Source organism: Homarus americanus, unplaced genomic scaffold (genome assembly GCF_018991925.1).
Source record: "Homarus americanus isolate GMGI-L3 unplaced genomic scaffold, GMGI_Hamer_2.0 scaffold46583, whole genome shotgun sequence".
NCBI lineage: Eukaryota > Metazoa > Arthropoda > Malacostraca > Decapoda > Nephropidae > Homarus > Homarus americanus.
Window position 1 is genome coordinate 3,194,439 of NW_024731675.1, and position 26,552 is coordinate 3,220,990.

The following is a 26,552-nucleotide window of genomic DNA, read 5'->3' on the forward strand; positions in this document are numbered from 1 at the left end:
GTGAGAGACAGACAGACAGTATCAGCTGGTGGGTGTACAGTAAACAAGGAGTCTCTGTCAGCCCTTCAACATGTTCTTTAATGACCCCAATGATGACGATGACGAGGACTTCACCCCGGCCTCAACACCAAGGTAGTGTGTATGTTAACAGGACCACAGTGTGTATGTTAACGGGACCACAGTGTGTATGTTAACAGGACCACAGTGTGTATGTTAACAGGACCACAGTGTGTATGTTAACGGGACCACAGTGTGTACGTTAACAGGACCACAGTGTGTATGTTAACAGGACCACAGTGTGTATGTTAACGGGACCACAGTGTGTATGTTAACAGGACCACAGTGTGTATGTTAACGGGACCACAGTGTGTATGTTAACAGGACCACAGTGTGTATGTTAACAGGACCACAGTGTGTATGTTAACAGGACCACAGTGTGTATGTTAACAGGACCACAGTGTGTATGTTAACAGGACCACAGTGTGTATGTTAACAGGACCACAGTGTGTATGTTAACAGGACCACATGTAACAGGACCACAGTGTGTATGTTGACAGGACCACAGTGTGTATGTTAACAGGACCACAGTGTGTATGTTAACGGGACCACAGTGTGTATGTTAACAGGACCACTAACAGGACACAGTGTGTATGTTAACAGGACACAGTGTGTATGTTAACAGGACCACAGTGTGTATGTTAACAGGACCACAGTGTGTATGTTAACAGGACCACAGTGTGTATGTTAACAGGACCACAGTGTGTATGTTAACGGACCACGGTGTGTATGTTAACAGGACCACAGTGTGTATGTTAACAGGACCACAGTGTGTGTGTTGTATGTTAACAGGACCACAGTGTGTATGTAACAGGACCACAGTGTGTATGTTGACAGGACCACAGTGTGTATGTTAACAGGACCACGGTGTGTATGTTAACAGGACCACAGTGTGTATGTTAACAGGACCACAGTGTGTTACCTGGGACCACAGTGTGTATGTTAACAGGACCACAGTGTGTATGTTAACAGGACCACAGTGTGTATGTTAACAGGACCACAGTGTGTATGTTAACAGGACCACAGTGTGTATGTTAACAGGACCACAGTGTGTACGTTAACAGGACCACAGTGTGTATGTTAACAGGACCACAGTGTGTATGTTAACAGGACCACAGTGTGTGTATGTTAACAGGACCACAGTGTGTATGTTAACAGGACCACAGTGTGTATGTTAACAGGACCACAGTGTGTATGTTAACAGGACCACAGTGTGTTTGTTAACAGGACCACAGTGTGTACGTTAACAGGACCACAGTGTGTACGTTAACAGGACCACAGTGTGTATGTTAACAGGACCACTCACGAGAAGTTGTAGTGGTTGAAACTTAGTGAACGACTGAACCACTGGTTGTTAGGCTGTGTGGTAGTGAGACACCATCAGTAAGACTAATGCATTGTTGGTGGTACAGTGTTGGTGGTACAGTATAACAGTGTAGCCCTTCTATATACTGTATACACTGTACTGTCTCTCTCCCAGTTCCAGATTATCCTCATTATTTGGTGGCAAGTCCGACAAGCCCTCCAACCTGAAGTACGTGGCACCGAAGCAGCCTCGAGCGGACTCTACGGACTCAGTTGACAGTACCAAGGCCAAGAGTACCGGCACAGCATCCCCATCACAGCAGAGTACACCACAGGCCCCAACAGTCCTGATTGCCGCTCGTGTTCATGTGTATTTATAGTGAGTACGAGTTATGTTGCTTCATCTTGTATTGTACAACCTGGTTTAACTTGAGGAGTATAAGCATAATTACTGTGTGTTAAATATATCTCTAACTAACTTAACCCAACCAAAATAACTAACCTAACTTAACATTACCTAGTTTAACCTAACCTAACTTAAACCTAACCTAACTACTGTATGTTAAATAGATTCTGAAAATAACTAACCTAACTTAACATTACCTAGTCTAACCTAACCTAACTTAAACCTAACCTAACTGCTGTATGTTAAAATTATCCTGAAAATAAGTAACCTAACCGTACTACTGTATGTTAAATATATACAAAAAATAACTAACCTAACCACTAACCTAATCTAACCTAACCTAACGTAACTACTAACCTAATCTAACCTAACCACTAACTACTAATCTTATCTAACCTAACCTAACTACTATACATTAAATATATCCTAAAAAATAACTAACTTGTTTCTTGAAGCTTGACATTAAAATAGTTTGAGTTAAGGGAAGAAATTACAGGGTCTTTTATTTGTCTATTAACACAGGAACAAAAGTTGAAAACAAAAGCTCTGAAAAATATTGCAGAAGTTAATGGCTCTATAGTTCACTTTAATATAGATCACCTTCTTCATGGGATTTAGTGAATGAAATAGATCGCAGTGTGTGTTGCTAACGAGCCGATTGGTGGCGTAGAGGATAAAAGTAAAATGATATACAAAACATGTGAGACGATGGGGTTAAGTTTAAAAGTAAAAAGACTAATGAATCAACCAAAGAAAAGTCTGAAAGTATAGTACATTATAAGACAATCAGGATAGGTCAGATGAATCAACCAACTTAGACTTAACCTAACCTAAACCTAACATAACCACACCTAACCTTAACCAAACCTAACCAACCATTCCCCCCCCTCACCCCTCCCATGGTCTCAGAATCGTCATTTTTCATTTTCAGTGTGAACGGTGCGGCACAGTCTCAGGGTCGAGCCATGTGCTGCATCGTGGGCAACTGTGTGGAGAAGAATTTCCAGTTGTTGATCTATCGTTCTAAGCAGGATCACCTCACTCGGGCCAGGATACATCAGCACTTTGTCTTTACTGTAAGAGTTGGTAACGTGTTGTACCGTGAAACCTGGATATATCAGATTCCATGGAGAGGAAATTTTGTTATATCGAGGGTCCGTTAGATGTGGAGGTCCATTATATCGAGGGTCCGTTAGATGTGGAGGTCCATTATATCGAGGGTCCGTTAGATGTGAAACCTCCATGTAATGAACTACTTGGAGAGAAGTGTGTGTTATATGGAGGTTTTACCGTACTGTTAATATGCAGATGGATGAAGACTGCATCCATCTGCTAGTACACACACGGATGAAGGCTGCATCCATCTGCGAGTACACACACGGATGAAGACTGCATCCGGGTGGGCTATTTCCCATAAAAGAAAAAAAATAACCAACATTACAAAAGCAGTACTCAACACACCCCTAAAAGGCATTGCTAAGACCAGTCAGCCAAGGCTCTGATAACTAATACAAAACAATACACTGTAAAGGAAAAACACGAACCATCTACAACAGAAGATAAGTTGTATTGAGTTTATTACAACCCAAGAGTTATAAATTAGTTGTTTTATATTGGCGTTGAACCTAGTTGACTTGAAGTTCAGTTGGGGATATCAGCCCTAATTCTTGTTTTGACTGACAAGGTAGAAGTTATGGGTGTGTGGTGTTGGGTTAAGTTATTAGCCACCAGGGAGGATTAGTACAGTATTTATTGATAATTTATTCTTTTGTTTTTTATAATTTTCACCACTTATAAGTTTACTAGCCATTGGTGCGGTTGGTTGGTGTATCCAGTGTTAGTACAGGGGGGAAACCAGAGGCCGGGAAACCTCTCTCTCAGATCTAAAACAAAACACGGGAACAACGCACACTTTTATATGTCTCCGCGGGAAATGAGTGGTGTGTGTGTGTGTGCACGTGTGTGTGTGTGTGTGTGTGTGTGCGTGTGTGTGTGTGCGTGTGTGTGTATAGGTCTTGCCACAGTTTAAAGGCTAATATCGACACTTGTAATAAGGTTAAAACATTGCCGTATGAGCCATTGTCTGATGGTTGGACGGGGGGGCGCTCCGAGTCCTTGGCCGGCTTGTTTACTTGATTAAGCCCCCCCCCCCACCCCCACCAGTTAATATTTGTTTAATGGCTTCGGCAAGATTTTCATAAGTGATATCTCCGTTAGCCAGAACAATTGGTGCAGAGCACTTCTGGGAATGACAGATTTCCGGGTAACGAGACGACTCTCTCAAAGCTGGATAAAACTCCCCCATCTCCAGAATTTTCCGGGTATCGGGAAATTTTTCTCCGAATTTTCAGGAAAATGTCCCCCACGGAAAAATGATCTTCCGAGAAAATTTCAATTCCGGCTGTCGGAGAGTTCCGGGTATGAGGGATTCCGGCTAAGGGCGATATTACTGTATTTGGTTATTTTAGGATTGTTAAAAAAAAATTATGAATATATTTCTTTCCTTGGGCAAATTAGTATTAGTGAAGAGTTGGGTAAAAACTTTATCAGAAATAAACTACTTAATTACTGTACACCAAAAGCTTATTCTCATAACAAAAAGGGGCCACAGCCATTAAGCAAACCTCCAGCCCCGCCCCCAACCTTCACCCCCAGCCCCAGCCCCACCCCCCTCAGCCCACCCCCCACCCACCCCATCACCCCACACAACCATCACCCCCACCCCCAGCCATCACCCCCACCCCCAACCATCACCCCTATTAGATGGAGGTTTCACATCTAATGGGCCCTTGATATAATGGACTTTCATCTCTATATAGCTTTGTTAGATAGAGGTTTCACATCAAATGGACCCTCAATATAATGGACTTTCCTCACCCTGTACTCCATTAAATAAAGGTTTCAGTGTAGCTTGTCAATAAAGTATTTTGGGTTCCTCTTCAGTTTTAATATATACAGTATATTGCTTTTTAATGGAGTTCTATTAGTTTTTCTTAATGTTTAAAACTGGGAAAATAATTTATATTTGACCATTTAATTAGACTATGTATGTGTGTGTGTATGTATGTGATGTATGTTTGTGTGTTCTAGGTTTTTAGTGTGTGTGTACAGTATGTGTGTGCTTGTGTGTTTATGTGAGTGTATGTGCATGTATGTGTGTTTTTTTTGTGTGTGTGTTTTGTGAGAGAATGTATATGTGCTTTGTTAGAGAATACAATACTGTATATATATATGTGTATAGATATATGTATGTTACGTATATGCTTGTGTATTGTATATTTTGTGAGTTAAGCGTATATATGTATCCATGTGTATAAACTACTCAGAGACACACTACACCCCAACAGGTACAGCCAAATAACTACGGGAGCTTCACCGACGACCAACAGAGGAATTGGTCCATCATGCTCGAGGGGGCCCAGTACGTGGAGTTTGTTACGCAGGTATGTTTCCAAGCCTTCCGTGTCCAGGCTCCAGGAGCGTCTGTTAGCTCTATGGATGCAACTTACTGATTGATGGATGGATATGACTTCTGACTGACTTTCTGATGGACTGATGGATACCACTTCTGATTGACTTTCTGTTTGATTGATTGACCTTCTGATTGATTGACTGACCTTCTGATTGACTGACTGACTTTCTAATTGACTGACTGACCTTCTGATTGACTGGGTTTGGGAATGATTTTCCAAGAAGCACATTTTCTGGAAAATTCTGAAAAAATTCCTGAAACTCTTAGCAAATTTTTATTCCGGGTGTGAGAGCAAATTCTGAGGATGAAATACTGTACTGTGGATAATACACAATTTCTGGAAAATTCCGAGAAACTTTTCCCAGTGCCCAGAAAAATTCCAGGATTTTTTCTGGGTTTGAGAGAGTCGTCTCGCTACCCGGAAATCTCTCATTCCCGGAAGAGCTCTGCACCGATTGTTCCGGCTAACATGGATGCTGCAGTTGTCTTATGAACACTAATCTGTATTTTCTTATCACTTACCATTGTCCTCAGTGTCTATACTGTTTGTTAGCTGTGGGACGGTACAGTAGACTATTGTGTCAAGAATTTAATTTTTACACTGTACTGTTCTGTGGTAGGAAGTTGAAGGTTAACTGTGTGAGAGTGAGGAGAATTTCTACATTTGGTTCATTCTATTCTTGTCATTTCCACCTTTTGCCTTGTACTGTTCTCCCTCATCTCCCTCCTTTCTTTCATCATTTTCCTACCGTGTTATCCATCCATAAGAACCAGGAGAACAAACTTACTTTATAAATAGAACATTGTATTCAGATTTATCCTTCTGTAGTTAAATAAATGATAATATTAACTCCTACCCAGACCTTGACGTAGTAAATTTCTAACTTTCAGATTGGAGTTTGTCGAGCACTGGCGGGGCTGGGTATGGGTGGTGGCGGTGCTCAGGTGATACAGGATGTGACTGCGGGTGAAGGACCGTCATTACGAGAGGGAGACCAAACTCAAGTGGTGGTGTCCATGTGGAGCGTCATGAATGGGAAGAAGAATCAAGAGGTGGGTGGGGGTGGGTTTAGGGTGTGGGGGTGGGTGGGTGTGGGGGCGGGTTTAGGGTGTTTAATAATCAGGTGAAATAAAGCGTGTGGGAGACAGAGAGGAGGAGGAGGGGGGGCACTAATCTCATTATAAACATAACTTTATATTAATGCTAATTCGCACTTCACCGCCTTTTAGATTGAGGAACCTAAGGCCGGCCATCGTATCAAGCTAAAAGATGTTGCTGGCACCTGGGAGGGAGGAGTGATGGGTGCACAAAAAAATACTCGACGTTTTATCTTCGTGCACCAAGCTAAGGTACAGTACTGTGGTCTTGTCTCCATGCACCAAGCTAAGTGAGAGTTTCCAGTGTATGATCTAATCTATCGGGTATCATTTATCTCCAGTAAGAACCCTGTATAATACATAGGGAGAGGGCTTCGTGAAACCCCCATCTCACGGCCGAAGGAGAGAGGTTTCACCGTACTCGAGAAAGATCAATATTTGCTCTTATTTTCAAAACTCAGGTGATTTATGCAGTAACGATGACAGATCAGATTCAGGACAAGATTCCTCATGTAACTGTATCTAGCGTACCAGTCTTGTTATAGCCGAGACCGCAAGCAAGACCATTTTTTTGCGATTTTAGCCTTTATGGATTAAGGAAGCTGAAAATTAGCACCACCCCTCCCAGAAATACTCACCTGAAATCCTTCTCACCCCCTTAACCAACCTGAACATTAGCTCCCCCCAGAAATGCTCACTTGAAGTCCCCCACCCACTCCTCCCTTAAAACAACTTAACCTAACCTAACCATCCTGAAACAATTGAAAGTGGGGGGGAAGGGGTGGGGGCTAATCTTCCATACGTAAAGACTAAAATTCCAAATGGTCGGGGTTTCGGTTGATCCATTATCACTAGTATGAACACAATAAGACTTAATAAAAACAACTCTCCTCTTCATTGGATTTTCTCGTAAAATTTAACCCTCATCCAGGACGAAGAGTTTGACGATAGATACTGGTTGGCTGTGTGGAGAGAGAGAGAGAGAGAGTTGTTTTGAGTAGTGAGGAATGTGTGATTGGTGGTCAGGTTAGGTCAGGTTGTGTTGGGTTAAGTTAGGTTAGGTTGGGTTTGGTTAAGTTAGGTTAGGTTGGTTGGGTAAGTTGAATGAGGTTAAATTAGGTTAGGTTAGATTACAGTAGGTAGAATTAGTGTTATGTTGGATTTGATTAGATTAAGCTAAAAAAAAAGAAGAAAAATAATCGAACAGACAAACCTAATATTCAATAGACACGGAGTTAACAGTTTCCATCCACGTGTACCAACAGGGTGGTGATGGTCTGTTGATGTACGACGTGACGGTAGAACGCGTCAAACTACGGGGAGGGGACCAATCGGGAAGAAGCACCCCGCACGTGGACACTCAACAGGCGCAACGGGAGGAAAAGAACTCCATTGGATCGGGAAGTTTAGAGCACTTGCCCCAAGGTACCTGTGTGATGGCTGGGCTCTGTAATGTAATGATGGTGAGACAAATACAATGACAGTGAGATGAGTACAATGATTTCTCCCCCCCCCCAGTGTTCATAAATCTCCTCCTTTCCTCCCTGCTCCGTGCCTCCCTCCCTGCTTGCTCCCTGAGACACTGTAAGTTGGAAGGAGGCAGGAGGCAGGGACATCTTTCTTGGACACCCTACAGTTGGGTAAATGATGCTCTTATGGATGTCTGAATAAGTCAGACACTGGATCAACTACTTGACATGGTTACACGTTGCGGGTCTAGAAAATTATACAATACAATAAAATACAATACTTCATGTGGAATTATTTTAAAGTTCTAGGAAATACATTGATAATTGCCCCACAACTTTTCTTATTCACTCTTCAGTCTCTTAAAATTGCCAGGTGGATTAATTTAACAATATATTTCTCTCCCTTATTATCAAAGCTCTGTGTTAAGTCAGCATATATTGAGGTAGAAAAAAAATCTGAGTTATTGAGTATTTTATGAAAGTTTGATTTTTGTTATTTATTTCATGTTTAGTTAAGCTTAGAGACAATGTTATTTGAGTATTAGAATATTTTATTAATATTGTTTGGTTAGTACTTCTTGGGTGAGTATTCCCAGCAGACAAAATGGTGAAATTATTCTAGATTCATTTTTTTTTTATGTCTTTTCAAATACATATAAAACAGATTCTGATGACTATAGAAGTTTCAACCAGTTATTGTAATACTACATTGGATTATTGCCTCACACTTTCAATGTAGTTTTGGACTTGATAGAATATTTTAAAGTGTAGATGTAAAGGTTGCAGTGAGAAGTGGGTCTCATACTCCTGTTGATCCATTAGAGAATACAGCCAGGTGATAAGCACTGTACCTGATTGCCTTCACTTATCCCACTGTAAAGTCAGGTACAGTATATATTTATGGCTGGGTGAACTAGGGCACTCTTGGCTAGCAGTAGGCAAGTGTTGTGTCGACTCATCCACCGCTCCTTACAGCTACAGTTTTTTTCTTCTCCATAATTGATATAAAAAAAGGTGAAAGTTTCTCACTGCTGCGATCTCTTTTCCCGGTACTGTAGGAGATAAAGTTGGTGAGCAGAGTAACACTGTACAGTCGACCCTCGTTAATTCGGACCCCTTTAATCCAGATTTCGGATAATTTGGACGAAACCTGAACTGTCCGTATCAAATTTCTGGTTCTGGGATTGTCCCAGTTGTAATTGGGGTTGCAATTTCAAATTCTGTGTCACTTCTAAGGAATAATGAAGTCTCTGGTGCACTCTAAGATTAAGAGAAAACGGACGACTCAGGCGTCCTGAAGTGAGAGAAAACGGACTCCTGTGATGGGGCACTCAAATAAACATACACATAAATGTATAATGCAATATTATGCAATATTAACCCCAAAATCAGTTAATTTGGACAATCGGCTAAAACGGACACCCTTCCCCCCCTATTAGTCCGAATTAACGAGGGTCGACTGTATAGTCTCTCATTCACCGTTTGTTTATTGTACCAACTAGCTCATCTTACAGTTCTGATGGATCTGTAGTCACCATTGTGTCACATACTTATAGCACTGTAATGTATTAAGTTTTATTATGGTCCAACATTCAACAGATCCAGGTGGACAGGTGAAAGACGACGTCGGCTCGTCGACCAAGGCTTCCCTCGTCTCCCGTATGGCGCGGGTCGGCCAGCCTTTACTTCCCTCTAGACCGGCCACGAGCCGTTCGCTGGCAACTGACTCAGAAAGTGAGGTGGTAAGTATCTATGTGTCGTAAGTAACGGTCCGTCATTAATGTAATCTAATAATAACAAGTACAATAAGTGATTACATGTATGTGGTAATTAATTAATAGTTTGTTGGCACTGATTACATATCTTTTGTGATTTATTTTATTTATCACATCAGTTGAATTGAAACAGTTTAGTTAGCCGGAAAAATACAGATAAAGAATCGATAATAATAAGACTACAGTGGTCCCTCAGTTAACGAAATTTCGGTTAACGAATTACCTTACATAAGAATCTTCATTTCGTTTAACGAACAAAAATTTGGTTAACGAAATTCTTACGAAAATGTTTCGACATGCTTTGGCTTGCTCACCAGCTGGAAGATTAGTCCGCCAATACAGAAATCGGTTCTAAGTGGAGTTAAAAGTGGAGTAAATATCAAGAAGGTTGTACTATTCAATAATTTTCCAAGTTTTATATTAAATTTTTTAGTCATTTTAACACTTATTTAACATAATTGCAGTACAGGGAACTAGTTTTTGGTGCACCCATCAGCCACTTCACTCACCCACCAAGGCCTCAGTTTGTATCTCTGTTCAGTGGAGGAAACATCTTGCTTGTGGCTTTCTTGAACACAGAGTATTATTATGTTTTTACAGTACAATTATTGGTCATTCTGAAATTTATTTAACATATTGACAATATATAGTGCAGTGCAGTGTTGATTTAAAGAAAGTAATCTTGAATTACACCAAGTGAACTTAAAATTTTATGGGTGAAATGACGGCATCAAGCATGGGGTAATTTCTCTTTCACCCCCACCTCCTTCTCTTCTCCCTTCTCCTCCACCCCCATTCTAATTCCCATCATCATCATCATCAACCAGGAGCCTTCCACATACACACCTCAAAGTAAGTGTACATTACTGCAATGGTTTCGGTTAACAAAATTTTCGGTTAACGAATGACCTTCTAGAACGAATTGTGTTCGTTAACCGAGGGACCACTGTACTGATATGGCCGAGCATAAATACAGTCTCTCCGATCTATTTTCTTCCTCTTTAACAAACAGGAAGAAATCTCCCGACGAAAGAACACGAGACGTCACAGCGACTCAATGTCCGGGTCGATGGAGGAGTTAGAGGCGACTCCTGCGGTAAGATCGAGAGCCCCGTCGACGCGCTCTGACTCCCGGAGACCTGAGCCGGCCCCTCGACCTGCTCACCTCTCTGCTCATCCACAGCAGCTGGTGGTATATCAGTCATCTCCGTGGCAACAACAGACCATGGTGGTAAGATGATGTTGCTAGCTGTGTGTGTGTGTGTGTGTGTGTGTGTGTGTGTGTGTGTGTGTGTGTCACTCCTGACTTTCTCCACTGTTCCCACCCACATACACACACATACCCTACATCCTGTACCCTACACCCACTACGCTACACCCTACACCCTCTACCCTACACCCACCACCCTCTGCCCTCCACCCACTACCTCACTACCCTCCACCCTATTTGGCTATTATAAATGTGATGTGTAGAGTTCCACTTGAGTTCCACTTGAGTTTTGATACATTCTAGGCTCCTCCGGGATACTCACCAATGGCGGCAGCAGCTCCAGTTGCACCACAGGTCACTCCTCCAGCCTCTGACCCAACTCTCTCTCTCTTGTTCTCCGAGACAAGATCACAGAACACCGAGCTGAAAATATCCGTGTCCAAGATGTCGGATAAGATTGACTGTCTCGTGGGCAAGGTAAATGTTATCCAGGGGTTACTTTTCTTTATATCAGATTCACAAGGACTCGATTCACATATAAACAACTTTACATTTACCTGGTTGGTGTTTATATGGTTATGAAGAAATACTATCACAGGAACTACTTCAGGTAAAATTGTCATATGGCCAAGATGCTACCACAGCGGACCTCTTACTTCTGTGCTGGTTTGTCTGGCACCTCCACTATGTCTGGATATGTTAATAGACAAATAATGTGCAGTTTAATTGGTAATTATTGCGATTAATTTGGCGGATCTCTATTGACCCAGAGACAGACGTCGAGATTTTCGTTCATTTGCACCAAATTTCTTGATGCTTGTTGACAGAGGATGAGAATGTTAAACCTCTACAGGACTTCTTAGTAGTATATATTATTACTTAGATCTTGTCACAACACAAGACAGGAAAATGCTAAGTTAGTGGATAAAGTATTTAATAATCTGCTCGTGGGTGTGAGAAACGCTTTTGTTGGTTATGTACAAACAGCGCTGACATCTGTTGACAGTTGACGTTGAGATGAGTTAAATTCACTCTTAAGTCCAGTGGCTGTTCCCCTGTTTTACCCCCCCCCCCTCGCGGATTGTGTGTATTTATATCAAGTTTCATCAGATATATAAATTATTTGGGATATATCCAGCCATACAAACTGTAGTTCATTCAATATTGTGTTATGTTTGGTACAGAGGCATGGTAGGTGACACAGAGGCATGGTAGGTGACACAGGTGGCCAGATATGCCCAGATTTTCCCAGATAATTTTATATATCTCGACATTTCCCGAGTTATACTAATATATTCCTAGACCAAATCCATGCTGAGTTATGTGAAATTCCGAGTTATCAAATACTGAGTTATGTGAAATTCCGAGTTATCAAATACTGAGTTATATGAAATTCTGAGTTATCAAATGCCAAGTTATCGAGGGTTTACTGTATATTTTATGCTGTAACAAAACACAATGTGATAAGAGTATTACAATATAGCCGTGGAAGTAACCACTATGGCCTCACCATCAGCCAGAAGACATACTAGTGTTGTGTGTAAAAAAAATCTCTTCCTTTTTATATTTTGTCATATAGTTCCACAATGTCAACTGTTGTAGATAGTAAAGAAACATTCAGTAGTTTGGTTAGGTTAGGTTAGGTTATTTATATCACATCGTAGGTCATAAATAATGCATAAATGCTCAAATGAAAATGTCACAATGATACAATGGAAACTTGTTACAGTCTACATTAGTTTGGTTTATACTGTACCTGGCTTATCTAGGAGTGCAGTCCTGGTATAAATGGTAAATCAGGAATATGTCTCTTATTTTGACCTTGTGAGTCAGGTAAATCAGGAATACCTCTCATTTTAACCTAGTAAGCCAGGTAAATCAGGAATACCTCTCATTTTGACCTTGTGAGTCAGGTAAATCTAATTGTAAGATTGTAATTGAGATAAGTACCTTTTACACAAGACAGTTCAAGTAGTTAAGAATATACAGGGTGTCCATAAATGATTACCCTGATTATAACACGAGATCATACTGTGTTTAGGGTAATCATTTATGGACACCCTGTAGTATATTTAGAAATTGTTCACTTAAGAAATATACTCGTGTGTGTTTTGTTTTTATTTATTTATTTACTTTATCGGGATCATTATTATTATTCTATAGATCGAGAAGCTGGAGCAACAACAAGGTAGCGGCAGCGCATTCCAGTCTGCCGTCGTGCCTTCCAGAATGGCGCCCTACTACCAAGATCAGTTCGCACACAACTCGGCTCTAGGCGTGGATCCTCACGGTCTCCTGACGCACATCACAACGATCGTCAGCGACAACGACGAAATGAAAACAAGATTAGGGGATAAGGAGACAGCGATTGCCTCTCTTAATGCATCAGTGACTCAGTTGCTTCAGAAGAATCAAAAGTCAGTTACTCAGTATAATAGATCTATATCCTGCTGTAATACATGATAGTTGACATGATGGTAGCCTGGCCTCTCTTACTGTTGTACTACATGATGGCAATATATTCTCTTCCTCATTTCCTCTCTCTTGTTGCCTTTCCATATTTGCATTGCTGTGATGTTTCCCTTCACATTAGTTCGACAAGGTTACCTGGTGGCAGCTCTACACACTACATAGTCTCTTGTTGGGTTCTAATGTCATATCTTACAGCCTCTTCGTCAATTTGTATATCAGTAAAGACCAGCCTGTGAGTGGTGACTGATGTGAGATGAACGACAGCACTAGTGGTCAGGTATCATATGTAGCGCGGAGTCATTTTAAAATAGTGGCTGTACTGATAAGCTACATACATCCCCAATGGCCAGGATGCCTATGATTGGCCGATGTATCTCGCAGTCTATCTCCTCAAACCCTAGCATCGTGACACCCATTCGTTCATTGTCTGCTGCCATTGTACCAGCTTGTTTGGTCGCTCGCTGTTGTTTTCACGTCACAAAAGTTTGACGGCTTTATCTTCTCGGGTTAGGAATGAGTTAAGAGCTAACTCCCATTCCCAAGTGACATCCAGCTCATGAAACACTGTAGAATGGCAGGAGGAATGGAATAGGAAGGTCAATAACACGTCCTGATTATCAAAACTATAATATATTCAGGTAAAATCTAAATACAATGATGCTGAATTTCCACATGATTCACTTCACCACACACACTGTAGTTCTCCCCGTAAATCAAAACATTTCATCAACTATCAAAAGTACCGCCTCGCTAGTTCGCTTCGCTAAGGTTATCACTTGCTGGTCCTTGCTTCTTTCGACACATACAAGCGGTTCAGACGTTAACACCACACTGGTATTCTTGTACTCTGGTGTGGCGCTCCATTACACATCGTTGAATTTACCTGATCGTTTCTCCGAAGTTATCACCTGCAGGTTCATGCCACTCTGACATTTGCTTACTAGTATTCTGCTCCAGATCTCATTCTTTTCTGCATTAGGAAAGACCAGGAAGTGTGTTAACCTTTGCCTGTATTGAGAGGGTATACTGTGTCCATTACTTTATAGAGAGAGTTTACTGTGAATGCTGTACAGATGCCATAGCTACTTCACTCCTGAGCAGTTGCTTCAAGTATATAAGGGAATCATTTTTCCTAACTTGGAGTACTGCTCTCATATCTGGGGTGGCTCTTCTTCTGTTAGATAGGGTGGAATCAAAGGCATTTCGTCTTATTAACTCTCCTCCTTTAGTCGACAATCTCTCTTCCCTTTCTCTTCGCCACAATGTTGCTTTACTGTCTCTCTTTTACAGGTACTTTAACGGGCATTGTTCAGTGGATTTGGCATCCTGTGTACCGCCGGCAAGGCCGTGGGCTCGTAACACACGTCTTGCCAGCGGTGCCCACCGTTTCTCTGTGGATGTCAGTCACACTAGAATAACCTGTTATAGTACCTCCTTCTTTCCTCACACTGTGGAATGCTCTGTCTTCTTCTGTGTTTCCATACTCATACAATCTGTCTCACTTCAAAAAGCTGGTTTTCAGGCATCTTCGTGATGTAGGTTAACATAGTCATTTTGTTTTCTATTTATAATTTCTTTTTACTCCTATTTCCCCCCGGCCCTGTTGTGGGTCGATGACCTGTGCCTGGGTGGGCTATTCCCCGAAAAATTGAAACAAAACTCAAACTCCCATCTTATAACAGGTTATTGGAAGAGAAGACAGACATGCTGATAGCAAAACAACAAGAAGCAGGTACCAGCATCAGTCTATCAGAGGTCCTGAGTCTGAGAGAGGAGAAATCTTCAATCACTGCCCAGCTCTCCATAACCCAGCAGCAGTTGAAGTCTTTACAGGTTAGTCCCTAACCTAACCTAACTTTCACAGTATCATTGGATTGTGTCATATGTTCCGCCTCTTCTTAGTTACCATTAATGAAGGTAAAATAGGTATAAAACAAATCTAAATCACTGAGGGTGTCACTATACAGGTCAGTTGTTTCTGCTGGATGCCCACTGAAGTCTGAGGGCCTATACTCATGGTGCTAACTCTCCCACCAGCTATATATTTATTGATCATTACCACACAAAAATTATTACAGTTCTTTCAGGAGCATTACTTCCAAACTTCGTAAAGATTTTGCCTCAAGCTGCCCAAATATTACTGTCGTTCTGTGTACCTTTTTAATTTGTTTTCCTTTTCTGTGTGTGTACTAGAAGGATCTTTCCCCAAACTCTCCTAAATTAAAGGTCATAAGAGGGCAGGGCCGTAACCAGCCTTGATGGCGTCCAGGGCAATGGCTGAATTTGGCGCCCCCCCTCCCTTTAAGGCTCCCCACCACCACTAACCCCTCCACTCCCCACAACCACACTTCAACCACAAATAGTTATATCAACTAAATTTTAATTAATATAAATAATGTAGCATAATAGTAAATGAGGGATTGCTAAGACACTGATGATGATGTGTAATTTTATGGTTGTATCAAGGATTGAACAATTCAACTTCAAGAACTGGAATAATTATCTATAAGTAATCACCAATATGCTGCTCAAAACACACATAATCTACATTTAGTTATCCTAAGATAACTGAAAATCACATAAAATAAATATAAATCACACACACAAAAATAACACGGACAATAAAAATCACATGAAAGAAAAGCCACTAAAATGAACTTTTTACAATAACCAAAGGCACAGCTCAGCTTGTCTTGTGGACTGCACAATATTAGGCATGGTGTCTTTATTATCAAAATTTTTTTTGTAGATTATCTTACTGAATCCAGTAAGAAAGGTCAGTAAGCAAGTGAGAGAGAATCCTATAAATAATAAGACAAACTCACATTGATATGATTAAATTTGGCAGTACGCACTGTCTACGGCTCCAACACGTGACCAAAGATTAATGAGTTGGTCAATGACGGCGGCAAACAGACACATGGGGGCCCCAGCCAGACGGGTTGCCAGTCACCACCAAAACAATGTTATATTGACAAAAGTGTTAATAATAAATACATTTAATACCCGGTATTTATAAATTGGAGATTATGAATTAACTTATCCAGTGTAGCAGTAGTACAATATAGTACAGTACAGGCAATTCATAGGCAATTTGGCGCCCCCCTTACCTTGGTGCCCAGGGCAGCTGCCACCCACTAAGTACCCCCCTGAAAGAGGGCCACCATGAGCAAGTATAGCTGAATCCCTTGTCTATGTGTAGTAGATTTTAAAGGCATTTTTACCCAATTTGCTGCCTAAGAAGTTGAACTATGTTATAGATGAAGTAACAATAGGAGAATATGTGTAACAGTGATACATAGTGTAATCCAACCAATAGGAGAGGGTATTACAGTATGTGTAACAGTGATACATAGTGTAATCCAACCAATAGGAGAGGGTATTACAGTATGTGTAACCAATGGCAGTACAGTAGTTGTATGGTAGGCCACTCAGTCCAAGACCTAATAGACCCCAACCAAACCAAACTATGGGTCTAATGATCGATTTGTTTTATCATTAATGGTTAAGTTAAAGCTAATTAAGAATAGAGAAGTATTTAACCAGCCACCAGATCACATACAGAACTATGATGTTAATTAAGAATAGAGAAGTATTTAACCAGCCACCAGATCACATACAGAACTATGATGTTAATTAAGAATAGAGAAGTATTTAACCAGCCACCAGATCACATACAGAACTATGATGTTAATTAAGAATAGAGAAGTATTTAACCAGCCACCAGATCACATACAGAACTATGATGTTAATTAAGAATAGAGAAGTATTTAACCAGCCACCAGATCACATACAGAACTATGATGTCATTTTCTTCTTGTAACAGGATGAGTTGTCTCAGTCCCAGAGGAGCGTAGAGACCCAGAGAAACGAGATCCAGGGCTTAAAATCTCACATCCAAGTCGAGGAGAGGAGACGAGCGGAGCAGAACACAGCGCAGCAGCAGGAGTTAGTTAAAGAGGTGGACGAACTGAGAGAGGAACTCAAAACACTACGGGGGGAGAACGATAACGTGAAGAGCCGACTCACCGCTGCCGAGGGGAGTAAACAAACGCTGCGGCAAGAGTTGTCAGTTACGACCGAGGGGAAGACATCGGCAGAGGAACAGCTGTGTGATGCTCGAGTTGAAGCCGAGAGACTAAAGGGTCTGGTTCAGGTGGCTGAAGCAACGGTTAAATCACTGAAGCAGCAGGTGGGGGAAGTAAGTGAGGATAGATAAGTACTGTAGTATAATGACCTTTGACTTTATATAACCACTTCAGTATAATGACCTTTGACCTTATAAAAGTACTGTAGTATAAAGACTTTTGACCTTATATAAGCACTGTAATGTATTGACCTTTGACCTTATATAACCACTACAGTATAATGACCTTTGACCTTATATAAGTACTATAGTATAAAGACTTTTGACCTTATATAAGTACTGCAGTATAATGACCTTTGACCTTATATAAGTACTATAGTATAAAGACTTTTGACCTTATATAAGTACTGCAGTATAATGACCTTTGACCTTATATAAGTACTGCAGTATAATGACCTTTGTTTGACCTCTTTTTTTGTGTGTGTGTGTGACAAGATTAACAGTAGTGAGATATTAACAAGAGGAAGGATAGAAGAGTGAGGACAATTGTAGCCTGGTCAACGTGTATCAATTGTACATATGGTCTTGGTGAATTTCCTAAACACAAGGTGAAGTACAAGTTATTGACTAGTTAACTGGATACTTAATTACTCCTCATCGGAAGCATTTACAAGATCACTATTATGTCGTTAATAGAGAACAGTCGACACTATTTTAATGATTCACTGTTAACCCAAAGACCTAAAACATTAAGTAGGTCCCCCCCCTTCCCCCTCCAGTACCACCACTAAGACTGAACAGACTTACTTGTACCCCCCTGTATGAGAATGTAGACTGAATATGACTGAACAGACTTACTTGTACCCTCCTGTATGAGAATGTAGACTGAATATGACTGATCAGACTTACTTGTACCCTCCTGTATGAGAATGTAGACTGAATATGACTGATCAGACTTACTTGTACCCTCCTGTAGAATGTAGACTGAATATGACTGATCAGACTTACTTGTACCCCCCTGTATGAGAATGTAGACTGAATATGACTGATCAGACTTACTTGTACCCCCGTGTATGAGACTCTAGACTGAATTTAACTCCAGCTGGAGTGAGTCTGAGAGCGGACTGAGGCGGTGTTTTAATTCAGTAGTTTTATTTTCCTCTTTTTTTAGGAGTTAGCAAAAGACAAAGAGCACAGCAGTGGACAAGAGGATGTTCTTCACACACAGGCAGCCCAGATTAAGGAGGTAAGTGTATGCGGCGCGTGCCACCTTAGAGACTTACTAAGGAGGTTAAGTGAGACGGTGTGGCTGACTCCATAATATACCATTACAGCTTGTACTCATTCAGGGTCGGGTCGGGTCAGGTCATTCAGGCGTATAATACTGAACTGTGTATATGACAAGTCCTTTACATTCTCAGGTGAAAATTATTCTTTAATTAATAGCAAGAGTAATGAGACAGGATTCTTAGAGTAAATATTAGTATTTTCTTACTTTTTAACAAATACTGGGTTACATTTTTTCTTCTTAACAGCTGAAGCAGGAAATTCAACAGCTACAAAACAGCTGCTCTGAGTTGGAGAAGCAGAGAAGCCAGAACAACAGTGAACTTGAGGTGAGTGAGTTGTCCTTATAACAGTACCTTAATAGTGGCCATCTATGTTTGGTGTGCTATTCCACCATGTTGTGACACTATTGAGTTGTCCTGAGTGTTAGTAGTCCCATCACAGGTCACGTCCTCTCCACCCAACTGTATATTGACACTGTACTGTAAAATCTGTCCCCAGTTTACCAGCTAAATAAGTTCCTAAAAAATGTGTTTGTAAACCAGATCAATAAATCCCTTTAAAGGAATTATATATAAATAATTAATTGATACCCAGATGCAAAGATTAATCATGTACAGTAGTATTTAGAGAGGTTGTTTGAGAACTGAGGATTGTCTGTACAGTATCTTCCATTATTTTACAAGTTGGTGAAGTACTGGAAGCCTGAGTACAGTAATGGCCACCTTGCCACCTTGTGCGATATATTCAGTCTCCCTAACAGGTCTATGGGGCCTAGTTTCTCTTTCACATATAAACAGTATTTGTTATTGTACGTTGGGTCTGATGGCAAAATAATAATTACAAACATCATTTTTAAATAGAGTTCTTCAGGACACCTTACCGTAAATTTAATCATATACTCTGTGTGTGTGTGTGTGTGTGTTGAGGTAGCTAAAGCTCTGTATATTCCACAGGTACAAGTGCAGAAGCTAATAGCCGAGAAGATCTTGCTAGAGGAGACCGTCCATCGTATGAAGAACAGCAGCAGTAGTCCCCAACAAGTGGTAGACACGGTGAAGAAAGTCATGAACACAGTCTTCCGCACCCTGAAGCCACAGTTCACCGGCGACGAGATGTATCCGGGAGCCGAAGTTCTACGTATCATGCTCGGTGTCATCAGGGTATTGTATCTATGTATCTCTCATGGGTGATACATATATAGTATACATTGTGGGATTTATCTATGTGTTTTCAGAGGGATTAAAAATTTGACTCATATTTGCGTCAGCTTCCTCGCCCAGAGTTAGTACAGGAGGAAACCCCCAGTGCCCGGTGACAACCTCCCGAGAATCAAACCTTATGACACGGTGCGACCAGTCTACCACCGTCACCCCTAATGTGTTGTATAAAGAGGGAGTTAATGTATTAGTTAACCCCTTTAAGTGGAGACCTAAGAACATATCTATCTCACACACCTCGAGCTGGCGACCAAATTATATGGAAACTATAATGATTAAACACCTCATAGTGACGATGTCTTTCCATGTTTTTTTTTGCACTTGATGATTGAAAAATTCTACCTTGATTTTCTTATGTTTTTCTCCCGAGCAAAAGCAACGGTAATACTCGTCGTTACAATAATCGTGTTTTGTGTATAAATTGCGTTTTGTTTGTGTTATCGTGAAAACGGGTTGAGGGACCAGGATTACATTATGGTGTAACCGTTGTAATTCTGATTTCAACACAAAAGGTATAGATTATATTTTTTTTAATCCACTATCCGTATTATATTAAAGATGAAACTCTTCCATACCTCTGACCTGTACAAATTACCTTTACCCTAAGAGCTATTGTCTTGCCCCAGACCATATTATCAAGTTTGCTAAGAGGCTGTGGATCAAGAGGGTAGGTAATACTCTTCATAAAATTAATGGAGGTAATTTAAAATATTATTCAAATTCTGGCTAAAATTTGTTTCTTATTAAAAAAAAAAAGGAAGAGATTTACATGATCTCAGGATGTTAAAGTGTGTGCGTGTGCATGTGCGTGTGTGTGCGTGCGTGCGTGCGTGCGTGCATTACCGTGTTAAGTGTTTTTGCATGGAAACAAAAATGTAAAGATATATAGAGTAAAAAAAGTGAGCCAGAAAGAGATTGAAAGACAGATAATAAGAGGAAAGAGAGAGAGAGAGAGAGAGGAGAGAAGAAATAGAGCAAGGAAAGAAACATAGTATGATAGAGATACCTCAACCAACAATGTATTTCCAAGTATTTAAAGAAGCACTAAATTATCTACATGTTCCAGTTATGTAGAATTAAGATAACACTAAACTAATGCCTATAAGTGATCGCTTCAGTGACCTCAGTACGGTAACATACGCTCGTCACTTACTGTACAGAGACTAACAAGAAAATGAATGTGAAGTTGATGGCAGTTGATGATTGAATATATAATTGTACCATTAAGACATTAGACATTGTTTGTGTTGATTCATCGATCCTCTGAATCTCGCCACCGACCAGCCCGAGCGTTGTGGTACACCTGCAACATTGTCCTAACTTGCGGCAAAGTTAGGACAATGTTGCTGGGATAAATACAGTCATTCACACAATCTACATGTTTATCTTTATACCATTTTCTGAGACTAGTTTTATGTCAATTTTAACTAACAATTGCTCTTCTTTTTTGCCTTAGCTGATAATTGTTTGTGTATCTACAGGACACAACACTGCAGATCGTAGAGGAGCTTCTGAAGAAGGAATCCACAGCAAACAACTCCACAGCAGACAACTCCACAGTAGACAACTCCACAGTAGACAACTCCACAGCAAACAACTCCACAGTAGACAACTCCACAGCCTCACAGGACAAGATGAACAGTGAAACAACAATAACTTCAGGTACAAAAGAGCAAACAATAAAATACAACCAGAAAAACACAAACAGTTTATCCGATGATGTGAAGATAAGTTGTGTGGGTGAAGATAATCCTAACTTAAATAAAGGACCATCAGAGGGAGTAGGGATGAGAGAAGGAGAAGCTGGTGTTGAAAATGAAGGAAAATCTACACCTGGGATGAATTCAGGTGAGGGTGTGTGTGTCGGAGGAGGCGGAGGAGAGAAGTCATTTAGTGAGGCAGAGAGCAAGGGTGAAGGTTCCCAGTGTATAAGTCAGTCCACAGAACCCATTCTTGTCAACAGCTGTCCTCAAATGTTAGTCAGTAATTTTGATATTAATAATGATGAAGAGTTGGACCCTCCCAGTAGGTTAGGGACACAGCAGGAGGAGAGTGAGGCTGCTGGAGGTATTCAAGTTAAAGAGAATGAAGAAGAACCAGTGAAGTCTACAGAAGGCAAAGATAAAGACCACAAAGTTCCTGTTATTGATATGGATAATACTGAAGTAAGGATGAAAGGCCCTGAAAAGTCTGACAGTTCAAGGGATTCCTCCATGGAGAGGGTAAGTGGCGACACTGTTCAAGCCTGGGAAAGACCTCCTCATTCACTTAATCTAACCGGGATGCCGAATGCTTTGCACTTTTGATGTCTTACTAAAATAATACTACATGCATGTGGTCATTAATATTTTGGGTGTAGCTGCCGCCTGTATGTAGAGCAGGGTAGTGCAGTAAAAAAAACCTTCCTTACATAAACTGGGTGCTAACTGTGCAGGTGGTCGTTCTTACGTAAACTGGGTGCTAACTGTATGTGGTCGTTCTTACGTAAACTGGGTGCTAACTGTATGTGGTCGACTTGTAATCTATATTTTAACTTTGCTTGGCCATCAGTCATCAGTGCCCTTACCTTGCTGAGACTGCTGGCCCTTGAGAATGTGGTGGTGGTGGTGTCAGGGACCTGGTTTATCCTGTATAATAATATGATACACTTTTGCACTGGATATTTTTAAGACCACTTGAAGATTAGGCACTCCGGTTTATTTCACCCAACGATCAACACACTAAACACTAACCTAATCCTTCCCGGTAATATTAGAGGGTGTTTAGTCATCAGGTGAAATAAACTAAGTTGTCTAATATTCCTAGGATTTTTAATTATTTTTATATATTTTTTTTAATATACTTAGTTACCTTGGTGTGTTTGGGATCTCTTTTGCACTCCTATACACATGTTGCCCTCACCAGTCATAGGGGGCAAGACCATGATTGACCAACCCACTGCCAGCAAACATCATTATAGATGGATTAAATAAAGGATTTGTTCCTGGTCAATAGACAATACAAACTTTAGCCACCAAAAGTTTGTCTATTTTATCAAGCAAAAATGTTAGTGAAACGTCTGTATATAATGGATTCTTCTTCTCAGTGTTATCTGTTAGGTGGAGGATTCACATCTAACGGACCCTCGATATAATGGACATTACTCTCCATATAACCCATTAAATAGAGGTTTCACTGTACCTTTCTTGGTTCATTTGGCTTTTGGAAGCATGAGAGCGATTGATACATTTTAATACAGTACAGTAAAGCCTCGAATAACGATGGTAATGTTTCGTCCGATGCTGCAGTGTGAGGTGAATCAGCGTATCACGAATCATTAATTACCATTGAAATAAAGAAATAGTAATGAGATCCCAAGTGTGACCTTTTCATGTCTTTTGTGTGGTTTTTTACCCTCTTTTTCCCCAAAACAATACAATTAATGAAAATTGCAAACAATATTCTTTAAATATGTTTCTGAATGCAACTTATACAATATAAATGAATAATAACATGGGCACACAAGAGGAGATGGGACACCACTCTTGTTGTTAATGTTTACAGCCAGGAGTCTGGGTTAATGGTTCCACATTAGAAAATGAAGAAAATTAGACCCTGTAGTAAAATAAATGTAAAAAAATTAATAGCCACACCTCTACTTACGACGGAGTTAGGGACCCAAACCCAGGTCGTAAGTCGAAAATGCTTAAATAATACATAGAAAATCTAAAATGGGTGTCTCTTTTTCTTCTCAGCACCACAAAACTCTCACTTTTAAGCTTGGCAGCCATTTTAAAGTGAATTACAAACGAAAACTTTGTCAGTACACAGCGCAATCACTAACGTCGGGTCTTGAAAATATATAATCGAAAACAATTTTTGTACGACTGGGGCGGTCGTGCGTCCGGGTGGTCCTAAGTCGAGGAGTACCTGTACCTACCTTGCCTATATACATGTTAAACTATACCTACCTTGCTTATATAAATATACATTATGAATCAATATAAACATGAATTACAATTTTACAGAATAATTATGTAATTAGGAAGATTAAATTAGTTTGAGTTGCTGTGTTTGGTGCCTTCCATAACAGGGCAATGGTGCCAGGTCAAGCTGCATCTTCACCTTATCTTAGTCAACATAGCAGTATTGTCTTGTCATAAGGAAGTTGTGATTAACGGATTATATACAGATGAAAGTCCGTCATTTCGAGGGTCTGTTAGATGTGAGACCCTCCCCCCCTTCTAATGAACTACTGTATATGGAGAGAGAAGCTGAATATATGGAGGTTTCACTGTATAGGAAATGGCTCTTGAACTAGTACACAATAAAGTATACAATTATACACTGTCCCCATAAACATTATACAGTATATACATCTAAAGGTCTTGTCTCATATATACATCAAATGAATATATTTTTTATCTTAGAAATATACATAAATTCATCGAGTCAGAAAATTCTCTTCACGGTGTTAACATTGTCCTTAATTTTACAGGAGTGGAGACCGAGGCCCCCAACACCTCCCCTGTTTAGTGATGAAGATGATGACAACGACGATTGGCTCTCCTGATTGTGAATTGTGGGATTGATAGTGATTGTGTGAAATTCTCCTTTAACCCTTTGAGTGCTGGTGGGTTAAATTGTCGTCTTCGAAGGGTTAAATTGTCGTCATCAAAGGGTTAATTCTACCTTAAAGGGTTAAGCCATCATCCTCAAAGGGTTAAATCCACCTTAAAGGGTTAAACGATCATCCTCAAGGGGTTAAATCCACCTAAAAGGGTTAAACCATCATCCTCAAAGGGTTAAATCCACCTAAAAGAGTTAAGCCATCATCCTCAAAGGGGTTAAATCCACCTTAAAGGGTTAAGCCATCATCCTCAAAGGGGTTAAATCTGCCCCAAAGGGTTAAATCTGCCTCAAAGGGTTAAGCCATCATCCTCAAAGGGTTAAATGCACCTTAAATGTTTAATCTTTGTTGTTAATCATTACAGTAGGCGGATGATCAGCTATTGGGTGATACTCTGAAGTGACGAGGGGAGGGTGACCCAGAGATATATATATAGGGCCTCTGGGGAAGACAGACAGAGTGTTTCTAATACCAGAGCTGAAGTGATTGAATGACAGCTAGTGAAGGAGAGTGAATGTGTGTGTGTGTGTGTTTAAGTTTCTGGTCAATGGTTTATCTCAACAAAACTCTTGATAAAAATGAGAATATTAACTGATATAATGAAGTTACCCGATAAACTTAAAATATTCCCGATAAAATTAAAATATTCCCGATAAAATTAAAATATTACCCAATAAAATTAAAATATTCCCGATACAATTAAAATATTACCCGAGAAAATGGAAATATTTCCAATAAAATTAAATTATTACCCGATAAATGGAAAATATTGCCCGATAAAATATTTCCAGAGTGTAAACAACCTTAGCTACCACCGCAAGCGCTGGTGACCGGCGCATGAGGGTACAGTAACATTTTTGTGGTAATATTTTTTAAAAGTATTTATGATCTACAACCAAAGTTTACACAAAAATAGTCAAGATACCATATTTGATTTCTGACTTCCCATGTGATTTCTACCTGGGGTGATCAATGAATCCTATAATGAACTCTGTGACTCCTGTTGTCTCGATAGGGTCGTCAAAATCCTTCGTCCGCTGTATCATATTGTCACAACACAATTTTTATAAAGATAATTTTTTGAGTGACTAAGTATAATTTTTGCCATTTTAATGTTTTGTAATGTGTAACTTAATACATATGTCTTCCCCAAAAAAAATTTTCCTAAGACCACCCTCAGTAATCCATGATATTTGTCCTAGTTTATCCTCTTGTAGCAGCTGACTAGAGACAGTGGTCACCTGTTGTCTTAATGCATTGGTTTGTATCTGAGGCCACACACACACACACACAGTCCACTCACCTTACTTTGCAGATAGACAAGTGTAGACAGTAGAGTTCAGTGCCTCCATACAGACCAAGGAGCTAATATACCATCCAATACCCACAGTCTTGCCAATAGAACCCACATTTAATTTCATCTCCTGTTGATATATTTCCCATCGTTCATATGTTTTACCCACGAACATCTGCTCAAATACAGTACTATTGCAATATGGAGAGGTTGTTTAAACTAACTCGACAGGGTTTTTAAAGTTTAATAATTATATAGATTAACGAAACAAGTATACATAGCCATAACTAATTCTATATTCACAATTAGTCCATATATTATTCAGTATTCTTAAGACAGGTGTCAGGTTTTGTCGTTCAGCACGTCCCCGCATCGGACATCAAGACGTACGTGCTGTTGTAAACAATCACAAATTCCTCTCGACCTGTGGGGTGAATTGTAGTCAAAAAATATATAATAAATAAAAAGAAATATAGTAATGTTGATATATTGGGATAATTCGATGTTTCGGGCTGATTCGAGCCTCCCAGAGTCCTAGCGATGTCAGTGCGGGTTCAATGTACAGTGTCCTCTCATCATAGATCTGAAGGAAAATTAGTTTATCTGTTTCACTTAAGAGGAACACACTGTAATGTCACATGGTCTTTCCTGATGTACATTCAACTACTAAACTCCATTCACCTAACCTAACCAAATCTAACCAAACCTAACCTAACCAAAAACCCCACAGGTAACATTAGGTTGTTTAATTATGAGATGAAATAAACTAGGGAGGTTAATCTTCAGGTGAG

At 40.2% G+C, this 26,552-nt stretch overlaps 1 protein-coding gene across 4 annotated transcripts; it reads left to right on the plus strand.

Moving 5' to 3' along the window:
* Positions 1-24,612, plus strand: LOC121867799 (FK506-binding protein 15-like). Of its 4 annotated transcripts, none has more exons than XM_042367917.1 (18): positions 1-132; positions 1,538-1,741; positions 2,700-2,844; positions 5,116-5,211; positions 6,132-6,293; positions 6,471-6,590; positions 7,604-7,763; positions 9,407-9,549; positions 10,595-10,813; positions 11,096-11,269; positions 12,956-13,209; positions 14,947-15,097; positions 17,091-17,465; positions 18,523-18,597; positions 18,887-18,967; positions 19,595-19,801; positions 21,340-22,080; positions 24,336-24,612. In XM_042367917.1, exons 1-18 carry the CDS (start codon positions 71-73, stop codon positions 24,408-24,410), a joined length of 3,444 nt encoding a protein of 1,147 aa, XP_042223851.1. In that variant the 5' UTR covers positions 1-70; the 3' UTR covers positions 24,411-24,612. The 4 variants fall into 4 exon arrangements, with proteins under 4 accessions (XP_042223851.1, XP_042223853.1, XP_042223854.1 ...); XM_042367919.1 differs by having other exon boundaries at positions 21,340-21,706; XM_042367920.1 differs by having other exon boundaries at positions 21,340-21,520.
* The last annotated feature ends 1,940 nt before the right edge of the window (positions 24,613-26,552 follow it).

Coding starts and splice junctions, on each gene's coding strand:
- LOC121867799 (XM_042367917.1), top strand. CDS start 71: ATGTTCTTTAATGACCCCAATGATGACGATGACGAGGACTTCACCCCG. Junction 7,764..9,406: donor TTTAGAGCACTTGCCCCAAG/GTACCTGTGTGA, acceptor AACATTCAACAG/ATCCAGGTGGACAGGTGAAA. Junction 15,098..17,090: donor AGCAGTTGAAGTCTTTACAG/GTTAGTCCCTAA, acceptor TTCTTGTAACAG/GATGAGTTGTCTCAGTCCCA.